Consider the following 14925-nt stretch of genomic DNA (forward strand, 5'->3'; position numbering starts at 1 on the left):
CATGCTATTCCTTCTTTCTTTCCCTTTCATCTATCTCATAAACACCTACCTCATTGTCTTTAAAGACTTGGTTAAAGCTTAACTTCCTATATGAAGCAGTATCTGACACTTCCTACTACCCACAGCCGTAAAACTGACCATTTTCTACTTTGGATCCCAATTCATTCAGTCCATCCTTCTATTACTGAACCTGTTAGGGGCTTATCTGCACTTATTTGTATATGTATTTGATTACCTCTTTGTCTTTTCCATTTAGGCTTAATCATCTTTTGGGGTGCGGGGCCTATGTAACCTATTACCTCTGTATTCCCATTACCTACTACGATGTTGGGTAGACAGAAGGCCCTTAATAATACATGGTTTTGAAGAAAATAAATGAATGAATGTTGAATATAAATGGAAGAAGCCCAAAGTCATATTAAAATGGGAATGAAGGAATAACTTCAACATGGTTTTGAAAGATGGAAAAGTCGAGTTTTTAAGAAAATTCAAATTAATTTTGTTGCATGCTTTCCTGAAATATTCCACAACTACTTACGTTTATCTTCATATAAAGTCTTAGATTTCAGGTAGACCTCAGAAGGATCCAATTTCGGGGATCCTGACCTGATAATGCTGGGTGGAAAAGGCATAGGCTGGGGAATGGGCTCATTTATGGCCTCCAAACTTCCTGAATTTTCCTTTTTATCTGTTTTCTGAAATGGAAAAGGGCCTTACTTAGTATCTCGAAAAGCCAGATGGTTGATTAGTGCATAAAACTGTTGTCTGAACTGGGTATGTCAGCTGATTACAGTTGTGTAAGCAGCAGGGTCAAAGCCACAGCATATTTGCAGTCTTATAGGAATTCACTTTCATAGCTGTGTGTATTTGATTAAAACATATTTCACTTAAATTAGAAAAAGTTGATAATGATATCCTATGTTTAGTCCTATGTTTAAGCAATTTTGCCCTTTGCTCCACCACCAAGACACAAATTGACTTTCAGAAGATAAATAAGGATACAACACAAGGCAGCACTTCCAAGTAAAGCAAGAGGGAGACTCTAAGAGAATATGTCCATATTCTCTTAGAATATTGATAAACCCCATCCTCCCCACTCACTGAGTTTAATTTTCAGTGAAGACGTTTAAGGTAATGTTCTTTCTAAGAAAATGAAATAGGAAGTGTTAACTAATTTAGGTTATAAAGATAACAGTGTAAAAACCTTCATGGCCAATCCAAATATATCACGAAAAAATGCACCATGCCTGAGAATCAGACAAGGGATATTTTCAAATGTTCCTATTCAGATAGAACTTTCCCCAAAGAATAGCTCAGTAAAATGACTTCTTTAATAAAAGTAAAAAATGAAATCCAATAAATAGCCTAAGAAAATAAATACTATGGTTTTGAGAACAGCTTGTTATCCTGAATTACGGTTAGAAGAGGGGGATTATAGACATTTATGATAAGATAATTAATGTGACTAGGATGCCGGAGCAGCAGCTTCTCAGGTAGGTGTGAGGGGACAGTCGCTATAAAGCGTTGTGCCAGAAGGGACCCTTCACTGACCCAGACCCCGTCAGATGGCCGGGAGATAAGAGCAGTCTCTTCCTCTTTCTCCCACATGGCCTAGGATTCTGTCAGAAGCAGTGGGAGGTCGTCTGAGACTTTCATCAATTATAAAACATTAGGGTCCCCATGGCTGCACTGGCATTCGTTACGAAATAGATAGGGTAGCACAGAAGTTAAAAATGAGTACTAGAGGGACCAGAGAAATGGAGAAATGGAGAAAAATACAGTGCAATTTTAACTGAGTAGGCAAAAAGAATTTCTGTTCACTGTTCACGTTGGACCTAACTGGTCCACTTTTCTATAAAAGTGCTGAGCGTTTCTTTCTGCCTGATCCATAAAACGGCCAATTTGCTGAGGATCCTATTTGGTGGGCTATGGAGAACTAATCCATTTTGTATCTGATGGTCTTTTGTTTAGCAGCCCAGGGTTTCTGGTTATGGAAGACCATCTTTCAACTATAAGATGACACACTCCAAATCAAGCAAAACAGAGCAAATGAGAATTTTATACACGATTGTCTTTATATCCATGTCCATATAATTGTGGATATTTAAGTAGCTACACGTGCACCTAGCACTGTTTCTTTCATACCATTATTTGGTGCGTCCTTTGTTTAGGTCTTATTCTCTACACAGGTCTTTAAATGGGCTAGTCAGTTATTCAGAAGAATGCCAGAGAAACTGTTCCAGGTCTGATAGCCTCTCACTCTGATAACAAGCAAATTGAGCACAGAGGCCACAATTGCTCTAGAAAGTCCTGTTTAGGGCTAAATGTCAGAAGGTTATCTGAATGTGGGTTATAGTCCCTGTGAATTTATGTGAAACTACTACATCTTCCCTTAGTACATCTGCTCAAACATTTAGCTACTCCTTACCCTGTTCCTCTGAAACACAAAGAAAGTAATAGGACCCATCAGTACGCACCTCAGTGTGTCCTAGACAGGATTATTGGTAGTACAGGCCTATCTTCCAGCAGAAATACTTAACCAGCAGAGCACACCTCCTCTATGGGCAGCTTTTCTAACTCACACGCTTCCCTCTGAGTTTCTGATACAAGCCCAGGGCAGTCTGCCTCTTGGCTCCTGCCTGTCTGTAAACGCCACCCCTATGAGCTGCCCTCAGGGAGGGGAACGCAGCGTCTCTCTCCGTGTGTTCAGAAGAAGCATTTGAGGACCACAGTATACTCACCATTTTGGCAGTTTTAGTTGGTGAAGGAGGACCTTAAAAAAAATGAGCCACATTTTAAAAACAGAGGAAGCATTCCCAGATCACAAATACTGCTAATGTTTATGACAAAACTAGCTTTGACTTTTAGCAGGCTAGTAAATCATGTTCAATATGTTCTACGTGCCAGGCATTATACACGTATTTCATTTTTTATGACAATCCTAAGGCGTAAATGTTACTGCCATTTTATAGATAAAGTAAACAAAGACTCAAATAGATTAACATTACTTTCCTGTACTGCGGAACCAACCAGCAACTAGGCAGGAAATTGACATCCAACCTGTTTGACACCAAACCCTGGACTCTCATATTTGTTGGAACTCTGGATAATTCTCCAGCCCTCACGAAGAGATATGAGCACATTCTACCATACCACACAGAGAAGAAACAAAAATAGTTCAAAGAAATGAAAATAATAAAAAAAAGCCCCAATGAAGTTAAACTGCTCATTTGCCTCAAAAATGAAAACTAAAAGCCAGTGAGATATATGTGAAGGGCTAAATTTTATTCTTTAAAATACTAGTCATTCATAGGTATGGATTTAAGAAAGCCCATTAAAACGCGACTTTGTGATTAGTCCTTGGAACTGCATTTATGTCTGGGAGCAGTTCAAGTCAGTTGATGACCTTGGAAAATAAAATTATATTTATCTCACATGAGCACTGTGGGGTTTAATTAACATTTATGGACAGATACTAAAGCTTAAGGTAAGAGCTTTATGAGCACAAGCTATCATGATTGCTTTTACAGAACAGATTAACACACCATCCAACATTTTGCTTATTCACAGAGATGCTAGCTCTTTCAAAACATCCTTGGTACATTACAGAGGTCCAGATGAAGTACCACTGCTTGAAAGAGTCCATTTCTATTATTGCCATCAACAGAGAAAATGGAATTAAGAGGATATATTTCATTTGAAGTAGCACAATGTTGTGACTCTCTCTAATCATTAAAGTCATAAATCAGATTTTAAAAAGAATATAGAGGGAAAGAAATCCATAATGGACACAAATGAAACCGCAAATAACTAAACAAACTGCTGCAAAAGATACTGCTTATGGAAGCAGTCAGACAGAACTTAAGGAAAATGCATACTAATTACCAGTTAAGTCTGCTGGGAAAAGAGATATTCTGACCTGTAAGGAAGGACAATTCACAGATACAAATGCATGAACAATGAAGATTTTTCCTTGTTGCGCTTTTACTCACCTCCTCTTAAGATAAGCAATGGTACATCTGCACCTACTGGAAACTGCTTTAGCACCTCTACCACTTGGAGATGTGTTAAATTCTGCACATTTTGACGGTAAATTTCCTTAATTATATCCCCTTTCTGTAGGCCTTGACACCACTGACTATCCAATATCATTTTCACCTTCTGTCCAGTTGGGCTGTCAGCAATGGCAAACCCAAAGCCTTTAGGGCCCTTGATCAGAGGGATAGTCACTAGTTCTGGTTGGGAGCTGCCTGACGATGCCATAGACGCTCTCTGCTCACTCAGATCTGATGGTCCATTGAGACGATCACTGATCAAGGCGTGCCCCGATTTTCCATTCTGGTCCAGAACCATTGCTCCTGACTTAAAATCCTGAGTATTCATGCAAGTCTCTCCCTTAGTTAATGACTGTCCATTGATGACAGGAGTAGCAGCAACAATGTCCACAACAGGATCTTCATTGTCATCAGGAAGTGGATAACCACGACATAAAGTGAGGTTTACATACTGATTGACGGGTACCAGTTGAAACATCTGGACAACATCTGCATGGGTGTGACCAAGGACACAGTTGCCATTGATGTCTACAATAACATCACCTGGTAAAACATAAGTCATGTTAAAAATATTAAAACCGTCAAATAAGTTAATTTTTTGTTGGGGGAGATGAAAATAACTGAAGTTTAGCATCTAAATTTGAATTTTGGAAACCTCTTACTGTTCATTAACTACTGAAAAGATAGATTTTGAACATCGACATGTCATTCTCCCTTCTGTGACTCCTCTCTAAAAAGAATATATAAATGTATACATTTTTAATTATCTTAGTTGCAAAGAGTTATGACCTCAAGCTAAAGTGAATCTTTAAAAAATTAACTGCAAATTCACATTATCATTTTTAGTATATCCTTTGAGTCACACCTAAGTGGTCACACAAAGCTAGGCACATTGTAGTAGGTGTTCAGTATATAGAAGAGTGAATAACCCCATTGGCTACTTGTACAAACAGGCAATCTTTAAATATCACCTTATTTCTTGATTTTAAGTAGCCATTGATTACAATGTACTTAAAAATTCATTCTAGTTTGAACAATGTAAGGCTGAAGATTAGAATAATAACTTATGAATGTATTTTCTTTTAGCATCTTTCCTTTTTGTGGATTTTTTCAGTTTAGTGTAATTTAGTTTTCAAAAGGAAAAGTAAGCAACAAAAGAATTCAACAGAAGCGAAGAATATATTATTTAAGATGCTGGAAATTCAGCTGAATTAATCCTTGTAAAAGTTGGTTTTGCTTTTCTGATTTTACATTATTATGACCACTTTGGTTGCAGGATTATTACCACTTGACATTTATCAGTTGTGTGTTTTTCTTAATGCAACTTTAGCTTTTAAAATTTGTCCTCTGATATCTCATCCATTTGCTGCTTTTATTTGAATACGATTATTTAAAAGGTTATTGCCAAATAAAGGTGCTTTAATTTGTTCTGATTGCATGTAGGCTTTAAAAAAATCAACATGAATGGTATTTAAAAACTAATGTTAGTCTGTGGAAATTTGTTGCAAAATTCAAGAAGCTATAGAAATTAGACTAATTAGAAACAAAGTTTTGATTTTTCTTCCCCTGGTCAAAGTTCCCAGAATTTTAATGGAAGTATTATATTGTTATACAAATTAATAACAGTTTTAGACATATCTGAATCTATATTATAAAATCCTGACAGTATATACAATAGCTACAAGATGTGTTTCATGCACAAAATATTTAAAAAGTCAAAATTGAGGACTTAGGAAAAAACTTTACTATTAATTTTAATCTCTAGAGTTTGTGAATTTTATAAAGTAATAAAAGAGAGCTAAAAATAATTTTCTTTATAAATATAACATTTGATTATTTTAAGTTTTCTTGTTTACATTTCTATCACCTAATTGGGAAAGCATAATATGAGAGAGCCCATATTCCAGTTAAAAATAAGTTGATATCTGCCATCAAAAGTAATGACAATTGAATCGCCCAAATGGGGGACATATTTACACAAAGTATGTGAAATAACAGAGGATTAGAAAAGTCTAGCAAACTGTAAGAAGCAACCTCAGTGGATTACTAAAATCTTTCTGGAAAAAAGTACTTAAACCTTCCCCATAATCAGTAACTAGTCCTAAACTTCCTCTAACCCACTCAGCCATAAACACTGTCAGCCGTATAAAAATATCTAACAATCACTAAGTAAAGATGTTGGGAAAACTACGTAAAAGACAAATTTATACAGCTCTGTAAAAATAGTAATATTATTGTCTATAATTCTTAACATAGCAGTTTAATTTTACTAACAGCCACTAAGGAAGCAAAAAAAAAAACCCCAACTTGGAAAAAAACTGTGGGATATAACAATTTGTTCAGTATCATTATAAACATCACAATGAATCATTTTTCAAAAAAGATTACAGGTAATGTTAAATAACTCCAAAAGTACCCAACTTAATCAGAGAAAATCAAACTATCAAATAGTTTTCTGAGATGGTTAATACATCTTTAGCTTAGTACAGCCAAAGAGTTATCTCAAAATATGCAAACTATTCAAAAAATTAATAAATTTAATGTTTTGACTGTTTCCACTTATTTGTAAAAATGACCCTCCTTCAAAACTAGCATGCACTTAGTTTAGAAGATAAACTATTTTAATACAGGAATCTCCCTCTTCAGTTGTATAATTTAGTTCTCTCTCTCTTTATTTATATAAATATATATACAGAAGTTTTATATATACTTACATACCTTCTATATAGTATTTGTTATATACGTTACATATATAATATATATATAACTTTTTCACTATAATTTTTGTTATAGTATCATAACTCTTTAAGTATTTCCTTTTTTTTTTTTTTTTGGCCACGCCTCACGGCATGCGCAGGATCTTAGTTCCCCAACCAGGGATCAGACCTGTGCCCCCTGCAGTGGAAGCGTGGAGTCTTAACCACTGGACAGCCAGGGAAGTCCCTCTTTAAGTATTTCTGAAAAATCTGTTACCTGGTGCAATTTTCCCATCCTGAGCTGCAGGACCATCTTTCAGCACATTTTTCACTTGTAGGAACTCATCAGGCCTATCTCCACCAATAATGGTAAAACCAAATCCCATTGTGCTTTTTTTTAATGATGCTCGAACAAGGATGCCTTTAAGCTGGGATGGATCTCGAGTAAAGTGTGATTTTTCCATATCTGTGTAAAAATGAGAAACAAGAATAATTACAATGAATATAGCCCTTGAAGCTAATCTCCAAGATAGTCTATATAACTTAAATATAACAAACCATAACATAACAGGAAAAAAAAGATAGAATCTAATATTATAGAACAGTTGGAATTTAATTTCATAAACTAAATCACTGAAAAAAAAAAACTTAGCTAATGAATCATTTATCTTTTATATGACTCTTCTATGTCATTTGAAAGGTAAAAACATCTTCTCTATCCCCTCCTCACTGCCTTGTTTGTACTTACTTTTTCTTATCCCAAAGAGTCCTTTATTTAGAAGTCAAAATGACACTCCTGAAGGGTAAACTTTATTATTAAATTCCTGAAAGCCTTCAGCACTTATTCAGATGTATATTTCATTTGAGTAAGCAGCTACTGAGGTCTATGCAGAAAACACTATACTAGGAAGATGAAGGCAACTGTCACAAACTTATAAAAGCGAATACATCGAGAACTTTTTATAATTTATGACTCAGGCTTTCTGCAGCCTTTAAGCTATATCTGATGAGAGGAGCAAATCCCTGCACTATCAGTATATAGCTCCATGCGTCTTTCCCTTTTACTCATATTTAGTGGAAACTTTAGGAAGACAAAAAGCACAGCTCCTCTGAAAAGCCTATTTTAAGAGGTTTCCCCAGATGATCCTAGAACTAAAAGTGATCTATATTTGCAAGTAATACCTCTCTTCTCTTCCCCAGAAACTCTCGCTCCTCTCTTCCACCGGCTGCCATTAGGGCACTTATGAAAACCGTGTGGATCAAATTGTACAGATTCATAATTTACAAAGCATTGTTGAAGTTATCTTTTTAAAATATGGTTTAAACTTTTCTCACAAATCTCTTTTGTAACAGCTTTATTGAGATATAATCCAATAATGACAGAATTATACAAGTCAATGACGTGCAACCATCACCACAGTCTAATTTTAGCACATTTTTCTCTCCCTCCAAACACACACACCAAAGAAATCTCTCTGTCCATTAGCAGTCACTCCCCATTTCTCCCCAACCTGCAACCACTAGTCTACTTTCTGTCTATAGATTTGCCCAATCTGGACTTTTAATATAAATGGAATCATATAATATGTGGTCTTTGGAATGCTTTATTTCACTCAGCATAATTTTTTTGAGGTTCATCTGTGTTGTAGCATGTGTTAGGACTTTATTCCTTTTTATTGCCAAATAATATTCCACTGTGCAGATATAGCACATTTTAGTTATCCATGTATCAGTTGATGGATATTTGGATTGTTTATACTTTTTGGATATTATAAATAATGTTGCTATGAACACTCATGTACAAGGTTTTGTGTGGGCAAGTATTTTCATTCCTATTAGTTACATACTGTGAATGGAAATGCAGCAGTTACCATAAACATATCATAACTATGTTTAACATTCTGAAGGACTGCCAAACTTTTCCGAAGTGGCTGTACCATTTTACATTTCCACCATCAGTGTATGAGGGTTCCAACTTCTCCACATCCTTGCCAACACTTGTTACCGTCTGCTTTTTTGGTTATAGCCATTCTAGTAGGCGTGGAATGGTCTTAAACTGTGGTTTTGATGCTCATTTCCCTAATGACTCAAATTAACAAGGGTGACTTGTTTCATATTTAGATCACACTTAGCACTAATATCAAGCCCAGAGTTAATCTGTGTGTATCTGCTGCTGCCCCTCTTAGCAAAGTGTTCTAAGAGGCATGCATTAAACTTATTGGCAATTAGAAAAGAACAATCCTTGGGGCTGTTCTGTATGGTTGTATAGATTGTATAGTATGCATATGGCTCCTGCAAGAGGTAGGGCTGCCCTGCAAATACTGACAAAGGCAGGTTTGGGATAGGAGTGGGTGTACTTTGTTCATTATGTTCTTCCCAGATTTGCTAATCTCTTACAAATACAAGCACTTGACATTAAAAAAAAATCGGCTATTTTGGGCCTCTCAAAGGAGAGGACTAGACTCCAGACAGGAGTGTATTCACCACAGTAAACACTATTTTGTGAGGCCTCTGAGTTTGGCCAGTCAGGCTACTTGTGGCAATACCTCAGTGCGTTGCTGGCCCTTGATGAGCCTCTGACATTCAAACTAGCAACTCATCTCTGAACAAAATATCACTTAAAAAAATTATTTGACATGCTTAAAGCCTATTTAGTTATGTAAGCTGATTATGACTGCCCCCTAGTGTTGCCTATCAGATCATAGATAAGATCATGTAAGTACTGTGTACAGGTACTTGAGGAAAATATCTTTGATGAAATGTACCTTTCTCATTTTTATGTCAAATATTGAAATATTTCTGGTCAGCTATCCCATGCTCTAATCAGAATAAGATGGGCATCTGAGGGATACAATAGAAAATCAGCATATAATATATGAGCTCCAAGATGTGCAAACATTAAAGTGGGAAGGAAAGTTTTGGTTAACACCTAATTTGGGAAAGTAGTAATAAAACAGCCAAAGCCAATTAGAAATTGGTCAAAAGTAGGTATTATCAGAATTTAGATATAGAAAAGTGAGAATAAGAAAGGCACAAAGAAACTATCATTGAGTCTAAGAATCCTGATTTTTTTTTTTTTAACAATCCTGATTTTAAATCCAAGCTTTGTGATTTAGTTGAGTAATCTTGGAATATAATTTAACCTTTTTAAGTCTCGGTTGCCTCATCTATAAAAGGGGGGGGTAATAGTACATAATTCATGGGGTTGTTATAGGGATTAAACTAGGTGGTGCACAGAAAGCATAAGAAACAGTGCTTGATAAACAATAAGTGCTCAATAAATGTAGATAAACACAAACCCATACAGGCTGCCTAAGGAAGGAGGCTCACAAACTTGAGTACTTCTGTCCCTGTGGCAAGTATATCCCTGGGATGGAAGCATCAGACAATTGTAACTTGATGCCATCAAGGCATCTGGACGGGGAAAATAATATTAACAACCTTGCAGCAATATTTTGAGACTTAAATGAGATGATGTAATATAAAGCATCCAATTTAGCACTAGACTCTATCTCAATAAATGGTAACAATTATTCTTCAAGGACTAGCATAACTTCCATCACTTCTAGGAAGCCTTTCCTTTCCTCTCACAGTGAGATTTAATTTCTCTCTCCTTTGTTCCAACACTACTGTTTATATCTGTTAATATCATACTATACTAAAATTATGTGTCTGTTTCCCTGGCTAACTTGTGGGCTCCTGAAAGACAGATGCTGAGTCATTACTCTCTCATAGGAGAGTGTCTGGTTATCTAAAGTAATAAAACACATGGGTCCTGCCCTCGAGGAGCTTAGAGCTTAGTAAAGGAGAGAAGATCTTTGCTATGGGCCATGGAAGACATGGGCATTCAGGAACTACATGTTATAATACAAAGAACTCTGAATTTAAAGTCAGTAAAACTAGGTTCAAATCCAGACTTGACTCCAAATCACTCACTGTGATTCTAAGCAAGAGGCTTAATCTTTCCTGAAGTCTGTTCATGTGTAAAATGGGGACTCATGTTCCTCTGCAGTTAATGTCCTCTGGCTACCCCTTTCACACTCAAAGCTAGCAAAATAGTTGGCTAAACCCACTGTCTTCACTTCTACACCTCCCATTTCCTCTTTATTCTACTGCAGTTTTATTTCACTCTCCCCTTGCTCTTGCTAGAGTGACAAATGACCTCCACATTTTAAAGTCCAATGTAAAACACTTTTCAACTTTCATCTTTCCCGACTTTTCAGCACCATGTGACACAAATACTCAGCTTCTCTTTGAAACTCGTTTCTTCTCATGGCTGCCTATCCTTACAACCTCATCTCTTGTTACTCCCCTAAAATACCCTACGCGCTGGCCATTTGTATCTGTTCTCTGACCCCTGGACCACCATTTCATGCTTCTCTGATTTTATGTATTCTGTTCCTTCTAGCTGGTATGCCTTGTTGCTCCTCTAAAATTTTGATCTGCCTGACTTAACTTTTCCTGGCACTTCAAGACCCAGTTCACATATGTCCTCTGTCTCAAGGTTCCCCTGCCCCCTTGATTTCCTCCACCACAGCAAAGTTGTGCACTCCCTCCTTTATGCCACCACTGTACCTTGTACATCTCTATTAATAGCAATGAAAGCTATTGTTTATTGGTCACCATGTGCCAGACCTGTATTTGCAAGCACTTTACATGTATTGTAAGCACTTTACATGTATTAATTTGCATACTCAGAACCACCTTAAGAGGTAGGGACTACGATTATTCCTGTTTTGTAGATGAGAAAACAAAGAATTTAAAAACTCAACCAAGGTTACACAGCTGGGATTCAAACCTGCTCCGCCCCCTGCTCATTCAACTACTAATACAGGATGACACCTATCACCATACAGTGTAACTATTAGTTTCCTATTTTAGACTGTGAACTCTTGAGGGCAAGACCTATCTGACTCTTAATCATTTTTTAATACCATGTACTTAGCAAAGCACTGGGCATATAGTAGGTGCCCCAAAATATTTGTTAAACTAAAAATATTTGTTAAATCAAATGCAAATCTTAAGGGAAGAGACTATGTTTTGGAAGAGTAGTTATATGAAAAAACTGTTTCTCTCACTGGCAACAGAAGTGAAGAATCTAATAGATTATTATGATATGACCATATAGACCTTATTAATGACAGAGAGAGAAGGGGGAGGAGATGAGGAGGGATAAGTTGGACGTAAGAAATTTCTGGGCATCTTTTTCAAAATACACATGGCTAGGCTCATCAAAATCTCAGGACCTATGTATTTTTAAAATGTTCCCCAAATGGTCCTGATATTACTAATACCCTACCATCCCACTTGAGAATCAATGATGTAGGCAATAATACAGTGGATTTACTTGGTATTTGTTCATATCAGTTAATGAAGAATCCTGAATGGTTACTGATGTTAGATCTAAGCAATTAACTTGAGAGAAGCTCAGAATGAATTAAAGATCTAATACTGGCTTGGCCTTAAACACCAGGAAACAATCCAATCTTCAAATTAAAACCTTGCACCCATAACAAAGCTATTCAGTCCCTTCTGCCAACAATTTCATACTTTCTATATAAGCAGCATGAGAAAAGTCTCAGTATTCTCAAACTGTCCAGATGTTTTATTAAGATTATTCATACCTTTACAGTAACGGAAATTAGACATTCTCTGTTGAATTTTAAAGCCCCGACAGTAAAAAGTTCAAACTCATTTTTATTATTTCAGCATATAAGTTTCACAAGTTATTCTTAGAAGAGAAGATAGAGGTAAAAGTTCTACCTGGTTTTGAAGACCCAGTATCAGCCTGTCCTAACTGCTTTTTCCTTTTGGCTTCCTCCACTGGATTTTCAAACTGGGTTTTCTGGTTAAGGTGACTGCAAAATGTAGAAAAATATGCATTTCAGTTTAATATGAAAGAATTACGTATTTTAAAATAGACAATCATAGATTAAGGGATAAATATGTACCCTTTACGCTATGGAACCCAGATATGCTGACAGGTCACAGAGGAAGAGCCTTCTGGCAACTAAAGAAGGTCCCGCAGAAGATGCCTAGACGTCAAAGCTGCTGAAGTATTCACTATAGCTTCTTTATAAACGTTTCTAATATAGCTAATAACAGTTTTCAAAACTACAGTAGAAGCCCTCATATATGATACACTCAGGACTGTTGGTAATTAATCAGTTAATTTTTTTTAAGGCAGTTAATGGTAGGAGGGTTTTAAGGTTCTCTAAAGTGAAGCAGCTGTAAAGACACATTTGAAGAAATCTGAGTGTAGAAGCCTTCTAGAATTTTACTATTATTTTTCCAACTGACTCACCCACATCAATTTAGCAGCAACTACGCAAGTGACTTGCTTTTTTTTCTTTTTTTTTTTTTTGCGGCACACAGGCCTCTCACTGTTGTGGCCTCTCCCATTGCGGAGCACAGGCTCCGGAAGCGCAGGCCCAGCGGCCATGGCTCACGGGCCCAGCCGCTCCGCGGCATGTGGGATCTTCGCAGACCGGGGCACGAACTCATGTCCCCTGCATCGGCAGGCGGACTCTCAACCACTGCGCCACCAGGGAAGCCCAAGTGACTTGCTTTTATCAAACTGTATCACAGAACAACTCTCACAGTTAAATTTCTTCAAAATTATATAATAATTAGTTACATAATTATAACAAAAGTTTAACTGTTTTTTTATGATTTAGGAGCAATCACAACTGACCCCTGAAAGCATACAAGTCTGTGGGGGAAAGCAGAAAAGCATGGGGAGACTAGAGGTCGGCCATTAGCCGACAGTATTCAATATACTAAGGGTAAGAGCATACTCTTACCCTCTTTACAGAGGGAACTGAGCATAGGTTATTCTGGCAAGTCAGTTAAGTGTAACTTGGTTAAGAATGCAACTATTGTACAAAAGATGTTTAAGACCGCAAATAGGGCTAATACAGAAGCAAGGGGGAATTATATTCTAGTACTTCTATAGTACAAATATATTTTAGCCAAATGAAATGCATTTTCTAGTAGAATCCATTTTAACGAGAAGTGACATTAGTAAATACCAACAATTAAACAACAAATCATGAGAATTTCAGATTATGATTGTCTTTAGATAGGCTGTTACAAAATCTATATGTAAATAGTCATATGACTTGGATATTTTCTTTACCATTTGTGAACATTAATGGTGATGGAGGAGGGGGCAGCAGGGAAAAAAACCAACCCTACAGCAAGGTATGCTAGCTTCTGAGTCTGCTTCTCTATGCCTTTTAGGCTTCTAGTGCATTATTAACCCTGCAACAGATGTAGGTATTTAGTTTCAGAGCTCTAAATATGGCAAGTTCTACTTGACACCCTTTGGGTTCTGATTTCACAAAAACTCAGGTATGCTTCTGCTTCTTACTATGAGGGGGGACCTTATCAACTGAGTTACTGTTTACCCCTCTGTGAAAATGAAGACTTCGGTGTTAAGTTAGGTACCATTTTAAAAGTTATCTGTTAGGTACTGATAATTTACATAGTCTTGATAAAATAAAACTAGAAACTGACACTTAGAAAAGAATAAACCTGTTTGGAAAGAATCCTGGCTCACTTTAACGTCATCAGCTAGAATGACTCACTTTGCCACCCAAGCATTAGAACATAAACAGTGGTAGTATACTCTTTGTTATGTGTGGTAGAAGAGAGTAGAAGTATGTGAATGAGTAATCCCTTTCCTGAAAATTCTTTGACAAATAATGTAAGATTTTAGTGAAGGGAGTAATTGCATCTGTAACCTTAGACTATCTAGATTAAAATGTCACCCAAAAAACAAAACAGTAAAAACACTCTCCTTTTCATTTAGTTACTTATACCCATAATATTATTCAGATAACAAATTTTGTCTTCTATAAAACCAGCTATGGGAAGTAAGAGAGAAGAATATGACAGATTATCAGAAAAATTAAACAAGGGTAGCAAACAAGCTTAATTAAATATATAATAAATAATTTGAAATTTCACCTGTATTAAAATTTTGTATATAGGAATTTTAAAAATTCACCTCAACAAACAAAATCATTATCCTTCACGAAGCGTTAAGATATTAAAAGCAGACATATTTTGACTTTGTCACCTGACTGCATCACGACAGTTAAAGCAATACGTTAAGACAACATTTCTAAATATATAAGCATTCTTATGGAAGGCCTACCATTAAATTTTGG

General features: G+C 36.3%; 1 protein-coding gene across 5 annotated transcripts in view; it reads right to left on the reverse strand.

Annotated features, from left to right (window-relative positions):
• The window catches only part of MAGI3 (membrane associated guanylate kinase, WW and PDZ domain containing 3), a 277553-nt gene that overhangs the window by 45746 nt on the left and 216882 nt on the right, over nt 1-14925 (reverse strand). For all 5 annotated transcript variants that reach the window (XM_004263197.4, XM_033435686.2, XM_049709931.1 and 2 more), the window contains 5 exons: nt 12515-12609; nt 7029-7217; nt 3993-4598; nt 2742-2773; nt 539-695 (listed from right to left, as the gene is read on the reverse strand). In XM_004263197.4, the coding sequence (XP_004263245.1) occupies nt 539-695; nt 2742-2773; nt 3993-4598; nt 7029-7217; nt 12515-12609 (1079 nt within the window). The remainder of the gene's footprint in view (nt 1-538; nt 696-2741; nt 2774-3992; nt 4599-7028; nt 7218-12514; nt 12610-14925) is intronic.

The sequence above is a fragment of the Orcinus orca genome, chromosome 1 (assembly GCF_937001465.1).
Source record: "Orcinus orca chromosome 1, mOrcOrc1.1, whole genome shotgun sequence".
NCBI classification, from domain to species: Eukaryota; Metazoa; Chordata; class Mammalia; order Artiodactyla; family Delphinidae; genus Orcinus; species Orcinus orca.